Genomic DNA, 19,856 nt, shown 5'->3' on the forward strand with positions numbered 1-19,856 from the left:
CCACAGAATTCCATGAGCGGAATTCCGTGCAGTGAACATTACCATCAGTGTGAATAGGTCTTCTGCGAGACCCGTTCACACTGCGGAATTTCAGTGGCAGACAGTTCTGCTGCTAAAATTGTTCCGCGCAAAGAAAGAACATGTTCATTCTTTGCGCGGAAGTCTGCGAGGACTGCATAGCCGTCAATGGTAACGGCACAGTGCCACGCGGTCCTCCGCCAAAGTATTTAGCAGCAGCGGCGGCCACCAGACGGAATCTGAGATTGTCCACACTGAGAATCTGAGATTTCGCAGTGTGGACATACCATTAAAATTTTGCGACTAAATCAGATGTCAATAATGAGATCACAATTTTTCATTAGCAACTTATTCCTGGCAAAATAAAGCAAGGTCATACTGTTCATTACCTGTTATACTTCTGTGTACAGTATTGTTCATACACAATGTCATTCTATACCTTTATTTTATTATTGTTATTCAGTTCTAAAAATGCAAGGACTTTAAATAATCCGTACTTAGTTGTGCATGCATTGGCAGTCATCCTCTATACAACTGCATCAATCCGGCTTTTGCTGGAGGCAGATTAGTAACTTTATTGGACGTCTTCATCAAAAAAAATTTACATTAAAAGGAAACTTTAAGGAATTTTGCTATTTCTTTACTGTGAAAAGTCCAATATAGGAAAAAGTTATGTTTGTGTTATATGAACTGTGATTTCAACATTTATTATTGTGGGGCTCTAAAGGAGGGACTGTTAGGCTAGGTTCAGACTACGGAATTTCTGCTTGCAATTCCGCTTTGAAATTGCAGGCAGAAATTCTGCTTGCGAAAATGTACAAGCCTAGTGAATGGGTTTTCCGTTCACAAATTCACACTTCGGAATTTTGGAATCGGAATTTGTGAACGGAAAATCCACTTTAAAATATCCGCCTAAAGAATGGCGTTGCTAATTCTTCAGTCGGATATCCTCGTGGAACACATTGCAGTCTATTGGGGACTGCAATGTCCGTGCAGTTCTAGCCGCACTCAGAATCTCCGGGGCAGAAATTTTCCGTCTGGAGATTCCGCAGTCTGAACCTAGCCTTATAAGCAATCATTACATTGCTTATACTGAACATTGCTCAGTGACATCGGCACTCTGTTAGTAGGGTGTGCCTGAGGCTGACTCTAGCAGTAGATTGCCATGTGGCCAGCAAGGAGGTCACCAGAAGGTCTCTAGCTGCCATGGAAACCAATCGCCCCCTTTGCAGTCACCATGAGCTGTTTCCTTAGAACAAGTCTTAATGGTCTTCCACATTTGTTGTAGTCCATACCAAAAGTTTACTTCAGACGGGCCCGGACAGACACGTCTGGCTCTGCATGATTTGAGTCCCTGGCGGCGTAGTGTGTTACTGATGGTAGCCTTTGTTACTTTGGTCCCAGCTCTCTGCAGGTTATTCACTAGGTCCCCCCATGTGGCTCTGGGATTTTTGCTCACCGTTCTTGTGATCATTTTGACACCACGGGGTGAGATCTTGCGCGGAGCCCCAGATCGAGGGAGATTATCAGTGGTCTTATATGTCTTCAATTTTCAAATAATTGCTCCCACAGTTGATTTCTTCACACGAAGCTGCTTGCCTATTGCAGATTCAGTCTTCCCAGCCTGGTGAGGGTCTACAATTCTGTTTCTGGTGTCCTTCGACAGCCCTTTGGTCTTGGCCATAGTGGAGTTTGGAGTGTGACTGTTTGAGGTTGTGGACAGGTGTCTTTTATACTGATAACAAGTTCAAACAGGTGCCATTAAAACAGGTAATGAGTGGAGACTCTTAAAGGGGTATTCCAGGAAAAAACTTTTTTTTATATATCAACTGGCTCCAGAAAGTTAAACAGATTTGTAAATTACTTCTATTAAAAAATCTTAATCCTTTTAGTACTTATGAGCTTCTGAAGTTAAGGTTGTTCTTTTCTGTCTAAGTGCTCTCTGATGACACGTGTCTCGGGAAATGACCACTTTAGAAGAGGTTTGCTATGGGGATTTGCTTCTAAACTGGGCGTTTCCCGAGTCACGTAGAGCCAAGGTACTTTTGTGCCTCTGGGAGTGGTGACCCTGAGGTCCCAAAACTCACTGGGTGCATGGGACCCACTGAGTTGAAGCACTGCACCATTTACTCTTCACCTTGGCAATCACCCTTGGTATCCCAGCCTTCTGGCTAGGATCCGGAAATTTTTTATAGATCAGGCCGGATGACCGGGCAGTAACTTACTAGGATGGTCAGAGTGCGGTTGCCCCTCTGGGTGTCCCTTCTGGTGATCTAGGGGAGGTGTGTGTGGCCTTCTGGTTCCTCACCTACCTGCAACGCCGGGTATCTCAGCTTCGGCTGAGATGCCATCGGTATATGGCTCCTTGGCTGACACCTTGGTTAACACCTAGGTTGATGTCAGGAGCTCTTGTGGTCCATTAGCAGCTTCGGGGAAAAGGGACATTGAACCCGAACCCTTGCAGGTGCCTTCTGGCCTGGAGGGAAAGGGTAGGTTTGCTAGGGGGGGCCTATCTCCTTTCTGAGAAGGTCTTGCGATGGACCGCATCCTCCTGAACGTTTTCTTTAGTGTGACACATTTGCACTTTTTTTTGCATTTGGTTGATAGAGAGCACGTGCCTTGGCTCTTTAAAAAAAAGAAAAACACAAGAGGCACAATTCTCTTTCTTGTATTTTGTCTATAATCCATGGTGAGTTGTGTACTATTTGGCTGACAAACTAACCCGTCCAACACCTAATGTGCCTTCTGTTCCATTAAGAAACAAATTATAAACTGAGCATTATCAGCGTCTAAATATTTAATTGAACACATACAGTGTTTGCATGTTCAATTAAACTTGTCTATACTATGTATAAGCTGGAGCAGAGGTAATGCTTCGGCTGTACCAATAATTCATAAGGAGATTAATGAGCAGTCATACTGTGCTCATTCTGCACCGCTGGGAGGGTTTTTATCCGATTAAAACAAAGAGAAAAGAGCTAGAGAAGTTTACGAGGATGAAAAAAAAATTAACAAGACGTAGGATTAATGGATGTAAATATTACATTTCCCTGTTAGATCATGTAATGCAACCATTTTTTATTTGCAACCATTTAAAAATGAATAAATAAATGCTATTGCATCTAGATATTTCTGTTATGCACTTGTTATGGTGCCCCCCAGCTGTTCTTTTTGATTGCTTCTTAGAACTTCTACCTAATGTGTCTAGTGCTGCTGAGAAGCCTCTTCTAGTTGGTGTTGGTGGTGATCACCCCACCTTCCAAGTACCAGAGGTTTCAGGTGGAAGAACAAAGCTACTGAGCATGTGTGACCACGAGCGCTGGAGACCAACCAGGGTGCCTTGCTGGAGACCAACCAGGGTGCCTTGCAAAACTACAACTCTTAGCACGCTCGGACAGCCTTCGGCTGTCGGTTGTGCTAAGAGTTGTAGTTTTGCAACAGCTGCTGGCAACTCTGGTTTGGACACTAACCTACTGACCTACTGTGTCCAGCCCTGGTGGTCACACATGCTCAAGAGCTATGTCCGGAGATATTCCGGATGGAGACTCAGTTAGCAGCAGGCGCCACCAAAATCCATCACCGCTAGGACCCTACAGATCTGCACCATCACCATTCATAGCAAGGCAGTCCATATGGAATTTCGCCCAAAAAAAAAAAATGAACGTGCAGAATTCTGCCGGAAATTTACTGCTCCATTTTCACTTTCTCAGGACCAGCCTTTAATTTTGCGAAATTCCTTGGCAGAATCCTAATAAAGTCAACGGGGCTTTGAATTTCAGCAGAATTCTATGTTTGGAGAACACAGAATTCTGCAGAAATTCCGGTCGAATTCCACAGTTCTATATAAAATTTGTTCGGAATTGTGGAAATTCTGCAGTCTGAACATAGCTTAAGGCTATTTCTGTGCTTCTGCTCAGATTTCTTTTTGCCAAGCTGGCTGCTGATTTTTTTTTTTTTTTGCAGTTTTGCAGAATCCGTACTGAATGCACGAGGAGTTTGTGTTGAATTTATGCAACATTTTTTGCGCTCAATACAAAGATTCCAGAGAGAATTCAGGGTCCTATTGACTTCAATGGGACTCTGCTTAGGGATTCTGCAAAAACTGAGTGGTTCAGTGGAGGAGATTTATCAAAACCTATCCAAAGGAAAAGTTGCTGAGTTGCCCATAGCAACCAATCAGATCGTTTCTTTCATTTTTGAAAAGGCCTGTGAAAAATGAAAGAAGAGATCTGATTGGTTGCTATGGGCAACTCAGCTACTTTTCCTCTGGACAGGTTTTGATAAATCTCCCCCAATGTTTTTGCAGAATCCAAAAGGTGGAAATTCCACAGCGGAAATCCGGCCATGTAAAAAGGACAGTGGAATCCCCATTCAACACAATAGCCCAGATTTTTCAAACTGTGTGAGAGAAAAAATGTAGTGATTTTCCCACAGCGACCAATCACAGCTCAGCTAACGAGTTCTAGTAAAGTGAAACCTGAGCTGTGATTGGTTGCTGTGGGAAAATCCCTTCATAATTTTTCTCACATAGTTTGATAAATCTGGGCCAAAAAATTACACTGGGTAAACATAAACCCGTGGCTTTCCAGATTTTTCTAAAACTACATCTTCCACTATTCCATCATAGGTTGGTGACCAATGTTCTAGACATTGCTTAGATTTAAAGGAAAACTGTAAGCCTGTTCACCCACACTAATCCCATACGCTTGGTTATAATGTGGGTGAACAGGAGTCCAATGAGTGGTCACTTGCTTAAATATGTCCAGTAGGTCCTGAGATATGTCCCCTAGAAGATCCTCAGCTGAATTCAGTGAAGTGGGCACAGGGGGTGGGGCTTCACAGGGGGCAGGGCTTAGTGCCTCCACTTCACTAGGATGTGGTCACAGACAATGAATATGTAAACTAAGCGGACAGAGCCCCGCTTTCGCGCGATTCACAGATTTTAGCAGAGGATCTTCTAGGGGACTTATCTCAGGACCTACTGGACATATTTAAGTAAGTGACCCCTCGTTGGACTCCTCTTCACCCGCACTGTAAACCAGTGTATTGGGTTTAGTGTGGGTGAACAGGATGACAGTTTTCCTTTAAAGAGTATTTATACCCTTTATAGAGGAATTAACACCCTGTGATCACCAAAATTTGTATTGTTGCCTGTTCTATTGACTTTTATTGTTCTCCTACTATAAAGATGGTGTCCTTCTCCATTCCGCCTGACCAAGCACCTCATAGCGTCATACTTGTAACAGGCCTTGGAAGGTGACCTGATCCACCAGGCTCATGTTCTAAATTGCACAATACAATACCTACCTGCTCGTGTTGGAAAATGCATGGTGGCATGAAGCAGGAGACTGGCATGATGTTAATATTTATTTGAAAAAAGTTAAATATTATGAAATATATGTAATTTTTTTTCTGCTGTTTTTCCAGGGTCCTGAAAGTGTTTCTCTCGCGGACAGCTCAGCGCATCCCTTACATGACCAGTTGTAGAGTAATGAAGATGCTGTCTGTCATTCTGCTCTTAGTCCTCTGGTTCCTTGTGGCCTGGACATCTGCTGTTTTCCAAAACATGGATAGAAATATCCCTCTGATCGTCCAAGGGGAGACCGCCGATCATTTTCAGTTTAAGATGTGTCTGATAGATCGGTGGGATTACATGATGGCTGTTGGTATGTTGGAATTACATTTTTATATAATATATTCATAAAACAGAATTGCTTCATTTTACTTTAGTATTTATTAAAATGTGCTTCGTTTAGAACACTATTTCGTTTCAAATACCCTGGTGTTGTTCAGGCAGCTTGTTTTCTATGGACATGTTCAGGGGTAATTAAAAAAGAAAAAGAAAACACACATAAACACACATGCACATACACACACACACACACACACACACACACACACATACACACACATCCACTTACCTTTCATTCTCCCGTGCTGCTGGTATTACAGAGCTCTGGTCCCCACTGTGCAGCCCTTCCACTCTTGAGGACATGACATCACAGACCCACTCAGCTGAAAAGAGGCAGAGGTATGACACGGCTGCTGATTTGTTGAACAGGCCTGTGATGTCATGTCCTCAAACCTGGAAGCACCACAGAGCAGGGACTTGAGCTCCGTAATACCAGTGGCGGCATAGGAATGAGGAACATAAGTGTGTAATTTTTTATTTATTTATTTTTTTAATTACTCCTTCCCTGATGAACATATGCATAATAACATGCTGCCCAGAAAAACCCTTTAAAGGGGTTCTCTGGGGGTACTGTATTGATGTCCTGTCTTAAAGGATAGGCTGACCATTTATGTTACCCTCCTGGATGATCAGCTGATTGCAGGGGCTGCAGGGCGCCAGAAAGCACCTTGCCTCCTTCATTGTTTAGCTCTTTATTTTGGGTAGTATCTGTGTCTAGTATTGCCGGTCAGTCCCATTGCCATGATTGGGAGTGTGGTGAGCAGTAATACCTGAAAAAGCAACAATTAAACGTACCGCGCTATGCTTGCTATACAGTAAAGGGGGAGTGGAGTGGTGCTCACTGGTGCACTGCAGTCCATTCGATCTGTTGATCTGCAGGGGTGCTGAATGTGATCTCCACCAATATAATATTCATGGCCTATTCTAAATTTCTGATTTTGACAGATTGTTCAGTCACTTGCCCACATGACTTTCATTATGGGTGTAACTATAGCCCTGACAGCTGAAAGGGGGCCCAGTGGTTGATGGGGCCCACTCATGTGCAAGAACATTGTACCTTTTTGTAGAGCATAGCACATTGGTTGCTTTCTACTATCTACCAGTGCTATGTGTGTTCTCTGATATATGGAGGTGTTATCCAGACCTCATTATCCATGCATAGGGGTATTATCGCCTTCTAATGCTGCTGTTTTTGTTTACTGTCATACGGTGCCAGTGGTCCACATCCCTTTGCCATGGGACTCTGTAAATTTTCTTACACCCCTGGCTATCATAGACAGTGGTGTCCAGGTTGGGACTACTCCCTATGAGCAAGAGCAGACAGACATTAAAGGGGCCCCTAGACATCTTATCCCCTATCTAAAGGATCTCCGTGCTTCACCCAGCGTTCGTTTAGAGCGTCGGGTGCATCGCTGGAGGTTGGTGACGTCATGGCCATGCCCCCTTAATGCAAGTCTATGGGAGGGGCCGTCATGTCCCCTCCCATAGACTTGCATTGAGGGGGCATGACCGTGACGTCACAAGTGGGGCGTGATGTCACGTGCCTCCGCCCCGCATCGCCCGTCATTTGCCACAGCCTTTGGATAGGGGATAAGATGTCTAGAGGCAGAGTACCCCTTTAACTATCAGGACTCACACATGGTCAGCCATTCCTTTCACTAATCACAAGGAATACATATTCTCTATTGAAGTGGTCTCGAACTGTGGCCCTCCAGATGTTTCAAAACTTCAACTCCCAGCATGCCGTTGGCTGTCCAGGCATGCTGTGAGTTGAAGTTTTGCATTATCTGTAGGGTCACAGATTGAGACCAGTGCTCTATTGCATCAACTGCAGGGGAAATAAGCAGCCAATAGGAACTTTTTACTGTTGGACAGGGGTCTTGGGCACTGGACACACTGAGATCAGCTGATCATGACTGCAGATTTCCTAGTAAAGGATTTGCTTACGATGAGAAAACCCCTTGAATGAAAAACAAACAAAAGAATGTCCCTGAGGGTCTCAGGGTAATTATGTGTTAAACAACCTTTAAGGGGGAACCCCCTCTCGGGGATAAACCCTTACTAGAAACCCTCCCCTAAAAAATAACTTTTATTGAATTCATATAAAATATATAATAAACCCTACACACGTTTTAAAATTGTCAGCAATGCAGTGTTGTATTTCAGGGGGGTTTTGTTATGGCCCCCTGCTGTAACCGGTATCACTGAAGCTATGGTACTGATTAGTTGGCGTGCTTAGTATCTATAACACCTAACCATAAGCTATCAGTCCTCTAATATATCAACCTGCCGCTGGTTAAAACTCATTCAGAACCTCCCCGACGTTTCGCGGAAAAAACCGCTTTGTCAAGGGTTGCGAGGCTACTGAGCTCCGGACGCCAGGCACTGGTTTATATAACCTCGGGTCCCCCTCGCTTCCGTCCCGTCCCCCTCCAATAGGGTGGTGCCACGTCAGGATCTCCCATATCGCGTGGTTTGTGGTCCAATCCTATGCGTCTTGTACTCATTGTTGTTATCATGTGACCAATTGACGTTCCTGATCGTAAATCTCGCGCGATCTCCTGCGTCGGACATCTCGCGCATGTCACTGGACTTAGAATTTTATAGCTTTACTAGTTTGCGCATAACCCAGGTCCGATCTGGGTATGTGTTCTCTGCGCATGTCACTGCACTTAGAAATAATTTCAGTCTCACACCAGTACATTTATGCATATGATATATACCTTTATATTTAGGTGATTAATTCCCTTTGTGAAATGTACTGGTGTGAGGACATATTTAGGCATATAGTCCTATTAGAATGCCATTATTGATGGTGCAGTGCAGTGTACTTGTGAGGTCTATATCATTATGATAATAAGGGGGGGGGGGGGGGGGGGTTTTGCCCAGCAATCATATACCAGTATGATGTATTACCAAATACCCGTCTATATGTTCAAAAGTGTCTCTATAAACGTTCACTGGAAAATTTGCAGTGACTATTAGATGGAATTAGTCACTTTAATGCTAGTTATTTTTGCATTTGACTAGAAGTGGTTAAAGTATACTTCACAATGTCGGCTCTATTCTGATGTCTCGTCCGTATGTGTCTCGCTAGGGGGGTGTCAACCCCTGTCCTAATCGTGCTGATATGTTTTCCAATCCTCTTCCTCAATTCTTGTGTGGTTTTGCCCACGTAGATCATTGGGCATGTACATGTTGCAATGTAAATTACATTGCGACTACTACAGTTCAGAAATTGTCTTATGTCATATTCTTTTCCATCTGTAGGATTCCTAAATTTCTTTATCCTTGGCATGTGTTTACACATGGTGCAATGCCCGCATGGGTAAGAACCAGCTGGAGGACTGGGAATCCATGTCTCTCCCCCTTCTGTCTCCTTCTTCTTGTGGTGGCTATGTACCAGAATGTCTCTAATATTAGCTCCTCTTCGATAGGTAATGCTGGATCTATGGGTAGTCACATCTGTCAGATCAGGATCTAATTTTAGGACGTGCCAGTGTCGATTGAGGATGCGTGTAATCTGTGTGGCATAGCCATCAAAATTACCTACGCATCTGATCAGTTTGGGTTTGGGATCTGTTGTTATTTTCGGGCCCAATAGGTCATTCCTCTCCAGATGTTTCACTCGGTTATAGGCCCTTCTCATATGTTTTTTTGGGTATCCTCTTTCTACAAAACGTTGCATCAAGTTCTGACTCTCTAGATGGAAGTTCTTCTCTTCCGAGCAGTTCCTCTTTGCTCGGAGGTATTGCCCGTATGGTATACTCTTTTTCAGTGGTCCAGGATGCCAACTGTCCCACTGAAGGAAGCTGTTAGTCGCAGTTGGTTTCCTAAAGATGTTTGTTTGTATCTTCTGGTTATCGTCTATGTATATTGTTAGGTCCAGGAAGTTGATGCTTCTACCACCCTCCTCCAGTGTGAATCGCATGCCTATTCTGTTGTCATTAAGAAGTGAGACAAATTCTCTAAAAAGTGTCGAATCCCCATCCCAAAAGATCAAAATGTCGTCAATATACCTCCCCCAAAATAAAATGTGCTCGGTGTATTGTGAAGTGTTATCCCCAAAAACTATAGTGTTTTCCCACCACCCTAAAAATAAGTTGGCAAAAGAAGGTGCACACGTGGTTCCCATAGCGGTACCCTTTATCTGTTTATAAAGGGTGCCGCCAAAAAGAAAAAAATTGTGAGTAAGTATAAAGTCCAGAAGTGTGGTGACAAAATCATTGTGCCTTTGAAAGTGCAAACTCCGTGTGGTTAAAAAAGTGTTCACTGCCGTGATACCCAGAGTGTGTTCGATGTTGCTGTAAAGGCTCTCAACGTCGAGGCTCATCAGTTTAGTGTTTGGTGTCACCATCAAATCGTGTATTTTTGTCACCGTGTCTTTGGTGTCTTTTAAATAAGAAGGGAGGGAGGTGACAAATGGGGCCAAGATACGGTCTACATAGACACTGGCTCCCTGTGTTATGTTGTTATTGCCCGATACTATCGGGCGCCCTTTAATGGGGTTCAGGGTCTTGTGGGTTTTGGGGAGTGCATAGAAGGTTGAAATCACTGGGTATGGGTTGTAGATGTATTTTAGTTCTTTATCTGTTATAAGTCCTTCTTCCTTAGCTATATCTAGTATGGACTTAAGTTCCAGGAGATACTTATTAGTTGGATCACTCGATAGGATTTCATAAGTTTCTCGGTCATTTAGTAGTTTGTATACCATATCTTCATATCCTGATTTATCTAGTAGTACAACATTCCCACCTTTGTCCGAAGGTTTTATTACTAAGTTTTCGTTCTTTTGTAGGTCTTTCAGTGCGGTTTGCTCCTCCAAGGTAAGATTTGAATAGATAAGATGATTCTGTGGTTTAATTTTTTGAACCAAAGATATTCAAAAAATTAAACCACAGAATCATCTTATCTATTCAAATCTTACCTTGGAGGAGCAAACCGCACTGAAAGACCTACAAAAGAACGAAAACTTAGTAATAAAACCTTCGGACAAAGGTGGGAATGTTGTACTACTAGATAAATCAGGATATGAAGATATGGTATACAAACTACTAAATGACCGAGAAACTTATGAAATCCTATCGAGTGATCCAACTAATAAGTATCTCCTGGAACTTAAGTCCATACTAGATATAGCTAAGGAAGAAGGACTTATAACAGATAAAGAACTAAAATACATCTACAACCCATACCCAGTGATTTCAACCTTCTATGCACTCCCCAAAACCCACAAGACCCTGAACCCCATTAAAGGGCGCCCGATAGTATCGGGCAATAACAACATAACACAGGGAGCCAGTGTCTATGTAGACCGTATCTTGGCCCCATTTGTCACCTCCCTCCCTTCTTATTTAAAAGACACCAAAGACACGGTGACAAAAATACACGATTTGATGGTGACACCAAACACTAAACTGATGAGCCTCGACGTTGAGAGCCTTTACAGCAACATCGAACACACTCTGGGTATCACGGCAGTGAACACTTTTTTAACCACACGGAGTTTGCACTTTCAAAGGCACAATGATTTTGTCACCACACTTCTGGACTTTATACTTACTCACAATTTTTTTCTTTTTGGCGGCACCCTTTATAAACAGATAAAGGGTACCGCTATGGGAACCACGTGTGCACCTTCTTTTGCCAACTTATTTTTAGGGTGGTGGGAAAACACTATAGTTTTTGGGGATAACACTTCACAATACACCGAGCACATTTTATTTTGGGGGAGGTATATTGACGACATTTTGATCTTTTGGGATGGGGATTCGACACTTTTTAGAGAATTTGTCTCACTTCTTAATGACAACAGAATAGGCATGCGATTCACACTGGAGGAGGGTGGTAGAAGCATCAACTTCCTGGACCTAACAATATACATAGACGATAACCAGAAGATACAAACAAACATCTTTAGGAAACCAACTGCGACTAACAGCTTCCTTCAGTGGGACAGTTGGCATCCTGGACCACTGAAAAAGAGTATACCATACGGGCAATACCTCCGAGCAAAGAGGAACTGCTCGGAAGAGAAGAACTTCCATCTAGAGAGTCAGAACTTGATGCAACGTTTTGTAGAAAGAGGATACCCAAAAAAACATATGAGAAGGGCCTATAACCGAGTGAAACATCTGGAGAGGAATGACCTATTGGGCCCGAAAATAACAACAGATCCCAAACCCAAACTGATCAGATGCGTAGGTAATTTTGATGGCTATGCCACACAGATTACACGCATCCTCAATCGACACTGGCACGTCCTAAAATTAGATCCTGATCTGACAGATGTGACTACCCATAGATCCAGCATTACCTATCGAAGAGGAGCTAATATTAGAGACATTCTGGTACATAGCCACCACAAGAAGAAGGAGACAGAAGGGGGAGAGACATGGATTCCCAGTCCTCCAGCTGGTTCTTACCCATGCGGGCATTGCACCATGTGTAAACACATGCCAAGGATAAAGAAATTTAGGAATCCTACAGATGGAAAAGAATATGACATAAGACAATTTCTGAACTGTAGTAGTCGCAATGTAATTTACATTGCAACATGTACATGCCCAATGATCTACGTGGGCAAAACCACACAAGAATTGAGGAAGAGGATTGGAAAACATATCAGCACGATTAGGACAGGGGTTGACACCCCCCTAGCGAGACACATACGGACGAGACATCAGAATAGAGCCGACATTGTGAAGTTCTGGGGCCTTTGTCAAATGAAACTAGGCCCTAGAAAAGGGAACATTGACAAGCTACTATTACAAGAGGAGACAAGATGGATCTACCGCCTCAAGAGTAGAAGTCCATTCGGGTTAAACGAGGACTTCTCCTATGTAGCGTTCCTAGAATGAACTATTACTGGACTACATACTGTAAGACATCATAAAACCCTGTACAGATAACTCCGGACATCCACATACCCAACAAAATCCAATATGGACAATAATGAATATATACTTACCCGAGGTCTCACCGGGAAAATAACGATCCACTGGATATTCTGAAAAACAATATGAAAAATAAAAAGAATTAAAACATAAAATAGCTATCATGAGAATTAATCATTAGGTACTTCTGGTAACGTCTAACTAGAGGTTCCCAGAAAATCTAGTATATACTTTAACCACTTCTAGTCAAATGCAAAAATAACTAGCATTAAAGTGACTAATTCCATCTAATAGTCACTGCAAATTTTCCAGTGAACGTTTATAGAGACACTTTTGAACATATAGACGGGTATTTGGTAATACATCATACTGGTATATGATTGCTGGGCAAAACCCCCCCCCCCCCCCCCCCCCCCCTTATTATCATAATGATATAGACCTCACAAGTACACTGCACTGCACCATCAATAATGGCATTCTAATAGGACTATATGCCTAAATATGTCCTCACACCAGTACATTTCACAAAGGGAATTAATCACCTAAATATAAAGGTATATATCGTATGCATAAATGTACTGGTGTGAGACTGAAATTATTTCTAAGTGCAGTGACATGCGCAGAGAACACATACCCAGATCGGACCTGGGTTATGCGCAAACTAGTAAAGCTATAAAATTCTAAGTCCAGTGACATGCGCGAGATGTCCGACGCAGGAGATCGCGCGAGATTTACGATCAGGAACGTCAATTGGTCACATGATAACAACAATGAGTACAAGACGCATAGGATTGGACCACAAACCACGCGATATGGGAGATCCTGACGTGGCACCACCCTATTGGAGGGGGACGGGACGGAAGCGAGGGGGACCCGAGGTTATATAAACCAGTGCCTGGCGTCCGGAGCTCAGTAGCCTCGCAACCCTTGACAAAGCGGTTTTTTCCGCGAAACGTCGGGGAGGTTCTGAATGAGTTTTAACCAGCGGCAGGTTGATATATTAGAGGACTGATAGCTTATGGTTAGGTGTTATAGATACTAAGCACGCCAACTAATCAGTACCATAGCTTCAGTGATACCGGTTACAGCAGGGGGCCATAACAAAACCCCCCTGAAATACAACACTGCATTGCTGACAATTTTAAAACGTGTGTAGGGTTTATTATATATTTTATATGAATTCAATAAAAGTTATTTTTTAGGGGAGGGTTTCTAGTAAGGGTTTATCCCCGAGAGGGGGTTCCCCCTTAAAGGTTGTTTAACCCCTTGAATGGGCAGCAATAGAGGTCAACTCTATTATTTCTCTGAAATAAATGGTCAACTAAAGAGCTGGTCCTGACACAGAACGGAAACACAATGAACAATTTTAAAGAGAAAATGATAAAAGTTCCCACACTTGCCATTGTTGATGCACAGACAACAAAATGTAGGCAACACTCTATCTTCACCAACCACTGTCCTTTAAAGGGGTACTCCACTGGCCAGCATTCGGAAGTAAATGTTCCGAACACTGTTTTTGCGCTGTGGGGGTTGGCCATGCCCCTTAATGACATCACAGCCATGCCCCTCATTGCAAGTCTATGGGAGGTGGCGTGACGGCCACAAAAACAGTGTTTGGAACATTTACTTCTGAATGCTGGCCAGTGGAGTACCCCTTTAAAGAGTGCCTGTCATCAAAACATATTTTCTAAACTAATTCAGATTATATTCCCTAACTACTCCTAACACCCTTCCTGCCCTTAAAATTTTCTTTAAAAATCTCTGTATCATACATTTCCTCTTGCACACATTGTGTGAGCTCCCAGCAGGAGAAAGTGGGCGTTCCCCAGCAAGTGCGGCATCTCTGAAGCCTGCAAGAGCTGTGCCTCGCCATGCCCCACATGCACTTCCTGAGTTTGGTCTCCTGCTAGTCCAGGAGGAGACCAAACTAACTGTTTGACTTGCAGCAGGGAATAGAACAGAGCCACCTACTGGCCGTTTAAAACACATTAAAAACATATAAAAGTTGAGAATTTTAACAGCAAGTAAATAGCAAAGTGTCTTATAATTACATAAGGAACAATATATTAAAAGTTTAGTTTGGTGACAGGTACTTTTAAGGCTTTGGTGACTTATAATATTTAGGAATATTTTCGACCAAATTTGCATTACCAGAAGTTTGACACCATCCAGAGTCGGTTAGCAGAAAGTCTGCTGCAGTTTTTAGACTGATAAGACTTTCTTAGCATTGTTTTTCATATAGTTCAGAACTTTCCCATCTGAAGGTTCTCGTAAACCGTCATTGTGAACTCAACAATATCATTGTTGCTCACCTTTAAAATGCATGTATATGTTAATATCATGCAAATGAGCAGCCACAATTTCATCAAATCTTTTCTTTTTAATGTAGGACACTCGATTCATTTTCATTATCTCTGCGAACACATTAAAGTTTAAGACACGCTTAATGTTACTTTTAAGCCTTGTTCTTTGATAATGTGCTCTGATCATAATGAACAAACACTACAGTGTTTTGGGATTACGGCCGACCAATGTTCTGGAAAAGAAATAATTGAAAAGGAAATATATTTTTTCCTAAATTCTTTCCTGTGCCTTATAGAATGGCAATTTATTTCCCGGCGCTGTTCCTGAGGAAGCTGCATTACGAGCAGTGAAACGCGTTACATTCAAATAAAGAAGTCTGTTTTTAGCTCTATGTCTTTCTCCTGATCCTATTCAGCGCCGCTTAAATTCCTGACACCCTTTGGAAGCATCTACGTACTCTATCTATGAATAGAAAGGCTGCAGACGGGTCTACAATACACAGTCAACATTGTTGTGTATGTTGGTACACAACAATATTTGGTAAGAGGTTCCTTACCCCCACCCTAACCATTCCTTGAGCCACTGGGATTCTCCATATGGAGCGCCTCTCCCCTTTGCTCTTGTGTTAAGGTTTGACTATCGACCACAGCTACTTCTATCTGCAGATGTTTTGCATACCACGATATGATCAGTAGACCTTGATACACTCATGAACTCAGGTCACAGACGCCCCTCCCTGGTGCTCACCAATCTTTCTCTGTCAGCAGACAACAGTATTATAACGGCACATGGTAACGGGGGACCTGTTACAGATTTAGCATTAGGGTCCAGAAACTGTTTGCTGAGAAACATGTGTGCCTACATTATAGTCATATAAATATGTAAACCACTAGTATAGATAAATGGATACATTATATCCATGGTAATAGATATAACATTAACACTGCCATGTTTTCTTTATCTTCTTTAGGTGAACTTGTATTCCTCCTCTGGGGTGTTTACCTCTGTTACGCAGTGCGGACCGTCCCATCTGCCTTCCATGAGCCTCGCTATATGGCTGTAGCCGTTCACAATGAGCTCATAATCTCTGCAATATTCCACACCATTAGGCAAGTGACCATAAATTCTGTTTTGTAGATGTGCAGATTTTTCTTGTGCTATTTGGTATATGACAAACAGAATCATAATCCCTACTTCTTCATATTTTGACTAACAAGTAGCATCTCTGCATATTATTACTGTCTCATCTATAAGTCTGTTTTTATCTAAAAATGTTGCCTTTTTATGGCCAATTTATATTGAACTGAAAAGTACTCATCACAAGGTTTTATTGTGGCTCCTTACGAGCTTCAAGTGTCAGCCTGTTATGAGGCTCAGAGATTGGTGTAAAAAGCACAGGTTTGTTGGATTTTTTTAAATTAATACAAAATTAAAAAAAATAAAAAATAAAAAAACATGCACATAAACTTTATTTACTTGGAAAATATGCCCATAGGAGCCTGACTCCTCCTGAGTCCTTTTAATCTTCATGATTCTTAGTCTTATAATTCCTTTAAGTCATAAACAGTATAGATGTGCCCTTTCTTAGCTTATCTCCAAACTCAACTAAGATGGATGATGAAAGATTATTAAGGGGATTTATCAAAACCCGTGCAGAGGAAGAGTTGACCAGTTGTCCATAGCAACCAATAGCAACGAATCTTCTTTTGATTTTAAAAAGGCCTCTGAAAAAGAAAAGAAGCGATCTGATTGGTCAACTGGTCAACTCTTCCTCTAGACAGGTTTTGATGAATCTCCCACTATTAGTTTTATACAACACACATAGACATGTGTGCACAGCAAGTGGTTGTTATATACATGGAGGCTTTTCATTTCTAATAGCATGTTCTGATATTGTGTTGAATGGGTTACATGAGAAATTGCATTCATTTGTTCTAACTTTGCATTATTGAATAGTACTTATAAATATATGTCACTGGTAAATTAACTTTTATGAATAATTAAATTTATAAAGCTTGCAAAATCACCGTTATACCACTGGCCACTAGGGGTCTCTATACCTTTCACTTGGCCTTTGCACCCAGGTCGTCTGGAAACCTTTGACCTGGTAACAGGGAAAACTGTTGCATTTGATTGACAGATGGGCTGGCATGGCGCTGATTTGCCTGGTGCTGATCGGCTGAGACATGCAGACCCTTGATTGGTTGGGATGTGCAGGCCACTGATTGGCTGGGATGTGCAGACCGCTATTGGTTGGGATGTGCAGGCCACTGATTGGCCTAGAAAAGGGAAGGGGGAAAGAAGGCTAGACGTCACAACTCAAATATAAGTCACAAGCAACCAAGACAACAGTAGGTATAGTGAGCAAACCAACAGACACCAAGGCTTTATATGTCAGAAAAATCTAATATACGGCACTGAAACACTTTTTTCTCAATGTTGCGCACCTGATAGAGCATATTTGTACATTTTTTAACTAATGACAGTGACACTTTAACGGGGTACTCAGTCCCTAGACATATTATGCCCTATGCAAAGGATAGGGGATAAGATGTCTGATCGTGGGGGTCCCGCCTCTAGGGACCCCCGCAATTTCCCTGCTGCACCTGGCGTTCGTTTAGAGCATTGGGTGCAGTGCTGGAGGCTCATGATGTCATGGCCATGCCCCCTCAATGCAAGTCTATGGGAGGGGGCATGACGGCCGTCATGCCCCCTCCCATAGACTTGCATTGAGGGGGCGTGGCCATGACTTCACGAGTGGGGCTTGACCATGATGTCACGGGCCTCCACCCGCATCGCCATTCATGCGGCACGGAGTGAAGTTCGCTCCGTACATCAGATGTCTGGGGTGCCGATGCCAAGATCGCAGGGGTCCCCAGCAATGGGACCCCCTTCCGATCAGACATCTTATCCCCTATCCTTTGGATAGGGGATAAGATGTCTAGGGGCGGAGTACCCCTTTAACTAAACTTAAAGAAACGTAAGGCTGGACACACCTGTACATGCAGAGCTGCATCCATAACGCTTCTCTATCCACTCCATGTCTGCACAGAGTTTGTTATATTCATTTGCATTATAGATTCTGGTCTGTACAATAAGCATTGTACAATATTGTAATATAAAGTGTAATAGAAGAACATTAACCAATTTACTTTTATTGTGCAAACCTTGTGAATTGATTTCCCCATGCGCCTGACAACTGTTCACAGAATAAGCCCAGTTTGCCCGAGTCTTGTTATTTTTCATTGTATCCCCATTACAGGTTTGTCTTTGCATCAAGACTTCAGCCTGACTGGATGCTGATATTATGTTTTGTTCACACTCATCTGACTGTGACCGTAACTGTAGGACTGTTACTTATACCCAAGGTAACTATTATTGAGTCGCACCTCATTAAACTAATAGTACTTTTTTAACCCTATAGTTGTCAGTTAAAAGCCATTGTGGACCAAAACGGATCATCCGTCTTCACAACTAAATGGTATCGTTTGGAATAAACATATTGTGAAGTTTGTTATATAAGGAAAAAAATTTTTTTTTTAAAGGATATACTCACCCATCCTTCTCCCCACTGCTGCAATCCTGCCAGGTTCTCTTCCCTGGTCCTCTTTGCTTCTACCTGGTTCCTGGGAACTGTCCCACTCCAATCACTGGCCGCAGCAGTGTCCCGCCTCAGTCAGTGATTGGCTGAGTAGATCTGTTCCTATATGGACATGCTATTACAGGAATCAGGAAGAAGATGTGACCTGCGGAGGACCAGGAGCGTTGCTAAGGCAGCTACAGGGACTTTAAAGGGGTTATCCAGGGATAGAAACACAGAACCAATTTCTTCCAAAAGCAGCACAACACATATCTGCAGGTTGTGTGTGGTATTGCAGCTCAATTCCATTGAGGTGAACGGATCCAAGTTGTAAAACCACACACAACCTGAGGACATGGATGTTTTTGGAAGAAATTAGCTCTGTGTTTCTATCCCTGGATAATCCCTTTTAACTTGAGGCAGAGTATTATAAACCAATAGAAATATGGGGAGGGCAGATTTCTAAAGTTGTTCTTGATTTATAAAGAATTCTTTCAAGTACATCTCCAACAAATTAGGGGAGATTTATTAAAAACCTTGCAGAGGAAAAGATAGCTTCTTTCATTTTGCAGAGGCCTTTTTAACCGGTTGCCGACTAACGACGAGCCGGCTCGTCCTGAGATGAGCCCGCGTCATACCGGCCGGCCCCCAGCTGATTCCTGTAGCTGGGGGAAAAAACGAAAGTGCAAAAACAGAAAAACCCTTAAGGAGTTAAAAGTTAAAGAAGCAATCTGATTGGCTGCTTTGGACAACTCAGCAACATTTTGTCTAAACAGGTTTTGATAAATCTCCCCATTGTCTGTTTTTTTTACAATCCCTTTATGTTACAAGTGTCCTCCTGGAATAATTTAATTACATGCCGTCCCATTCCCTGGACCGACATCCATCAGCTGTAATCAATGGTGGAATCAGAAAGCAGGTGTTCAATTTACGGCAATGACCCCAAAGGCTAAATGGGGTATTACACCCAGTGTGTGGGGTCTTGTGTAGAGAAAGAGACAGTATTTATAGTTGTTTAAAGGAGTACTCCAGTGCAGGAATACGTATGTCCTCTCCAAAGGGGGGTCTGACCACTGGTACCACCCCTTTAAATGTATCTTCTTACTAACATGTCAAAAGTCAAGGTCATACTTAGCAGGGAAGAATTGGAGACAGAGAGCAACCAATGTCCCATAATGTCATAGTTCAAAAGTAGGCCCAACTCTGTTTGTAGCCAAATTGATGCAGAATTAATTTAACCCATTTCATTTAATGGGTTATCCGGGAATAGAAAATTAGAGCATATTTCTTTCAAAAAAGCACCACCCCTGTTCTCAGGTTTTGTTTGAGGACAGGTATTTCTTATTATTTAAGAAATCAACTCTGT

The 19,856-nt window shown here is 42.5% G+C and overlaps 1 protein-coding gene across 2 annotated transcripts in view; it reads left to right on the plus strand.

Moving 5' to 3' along the window:
* Nucleotides 1-19,856, plus strand: part of GPR158 (G protein-coupled receptor 158) — a 308,847-nt gene that overhangs the window by 254,092 nt on the left and 34,899 nt on the right. For both annotated transcript variants that reach the window (XM_056519337.1, XM_056519338.1), the window contains exons 7-9: nucleotides 5,446-5,684; nucleotides 15,881-16,019; nucleotides 18,173-18,278. In XM_056519337.1, coding sequence (XP_056375312.1) covers nucleotides 5,446-5,684; nucleotides 15,881-16,019; nucleotides 18,173-18,278 — 484 coding nt within the window. The remainder of the gene's footprint in view (nucleotides 1-5,445; nucleotides 5,685-15,880; nucleotides 16,020-18,172; nucleotides 18,279-19,856) is intronic.

The sequence above is a fragment of the Hyla sarda genome, chromosome 5 (genome assembly GCF_029499605.1).
Source record: "Hyla sarda isolate aHylSar1 chromosome 5, aHylSar1.hap1, whole genome shotgun sequence".
Taxonomy (NCBI): Eukaryota; Metazoa; Chordata; class Amphibia; order Anura; family Hylidae; genus Hyla; species Hyla sarda.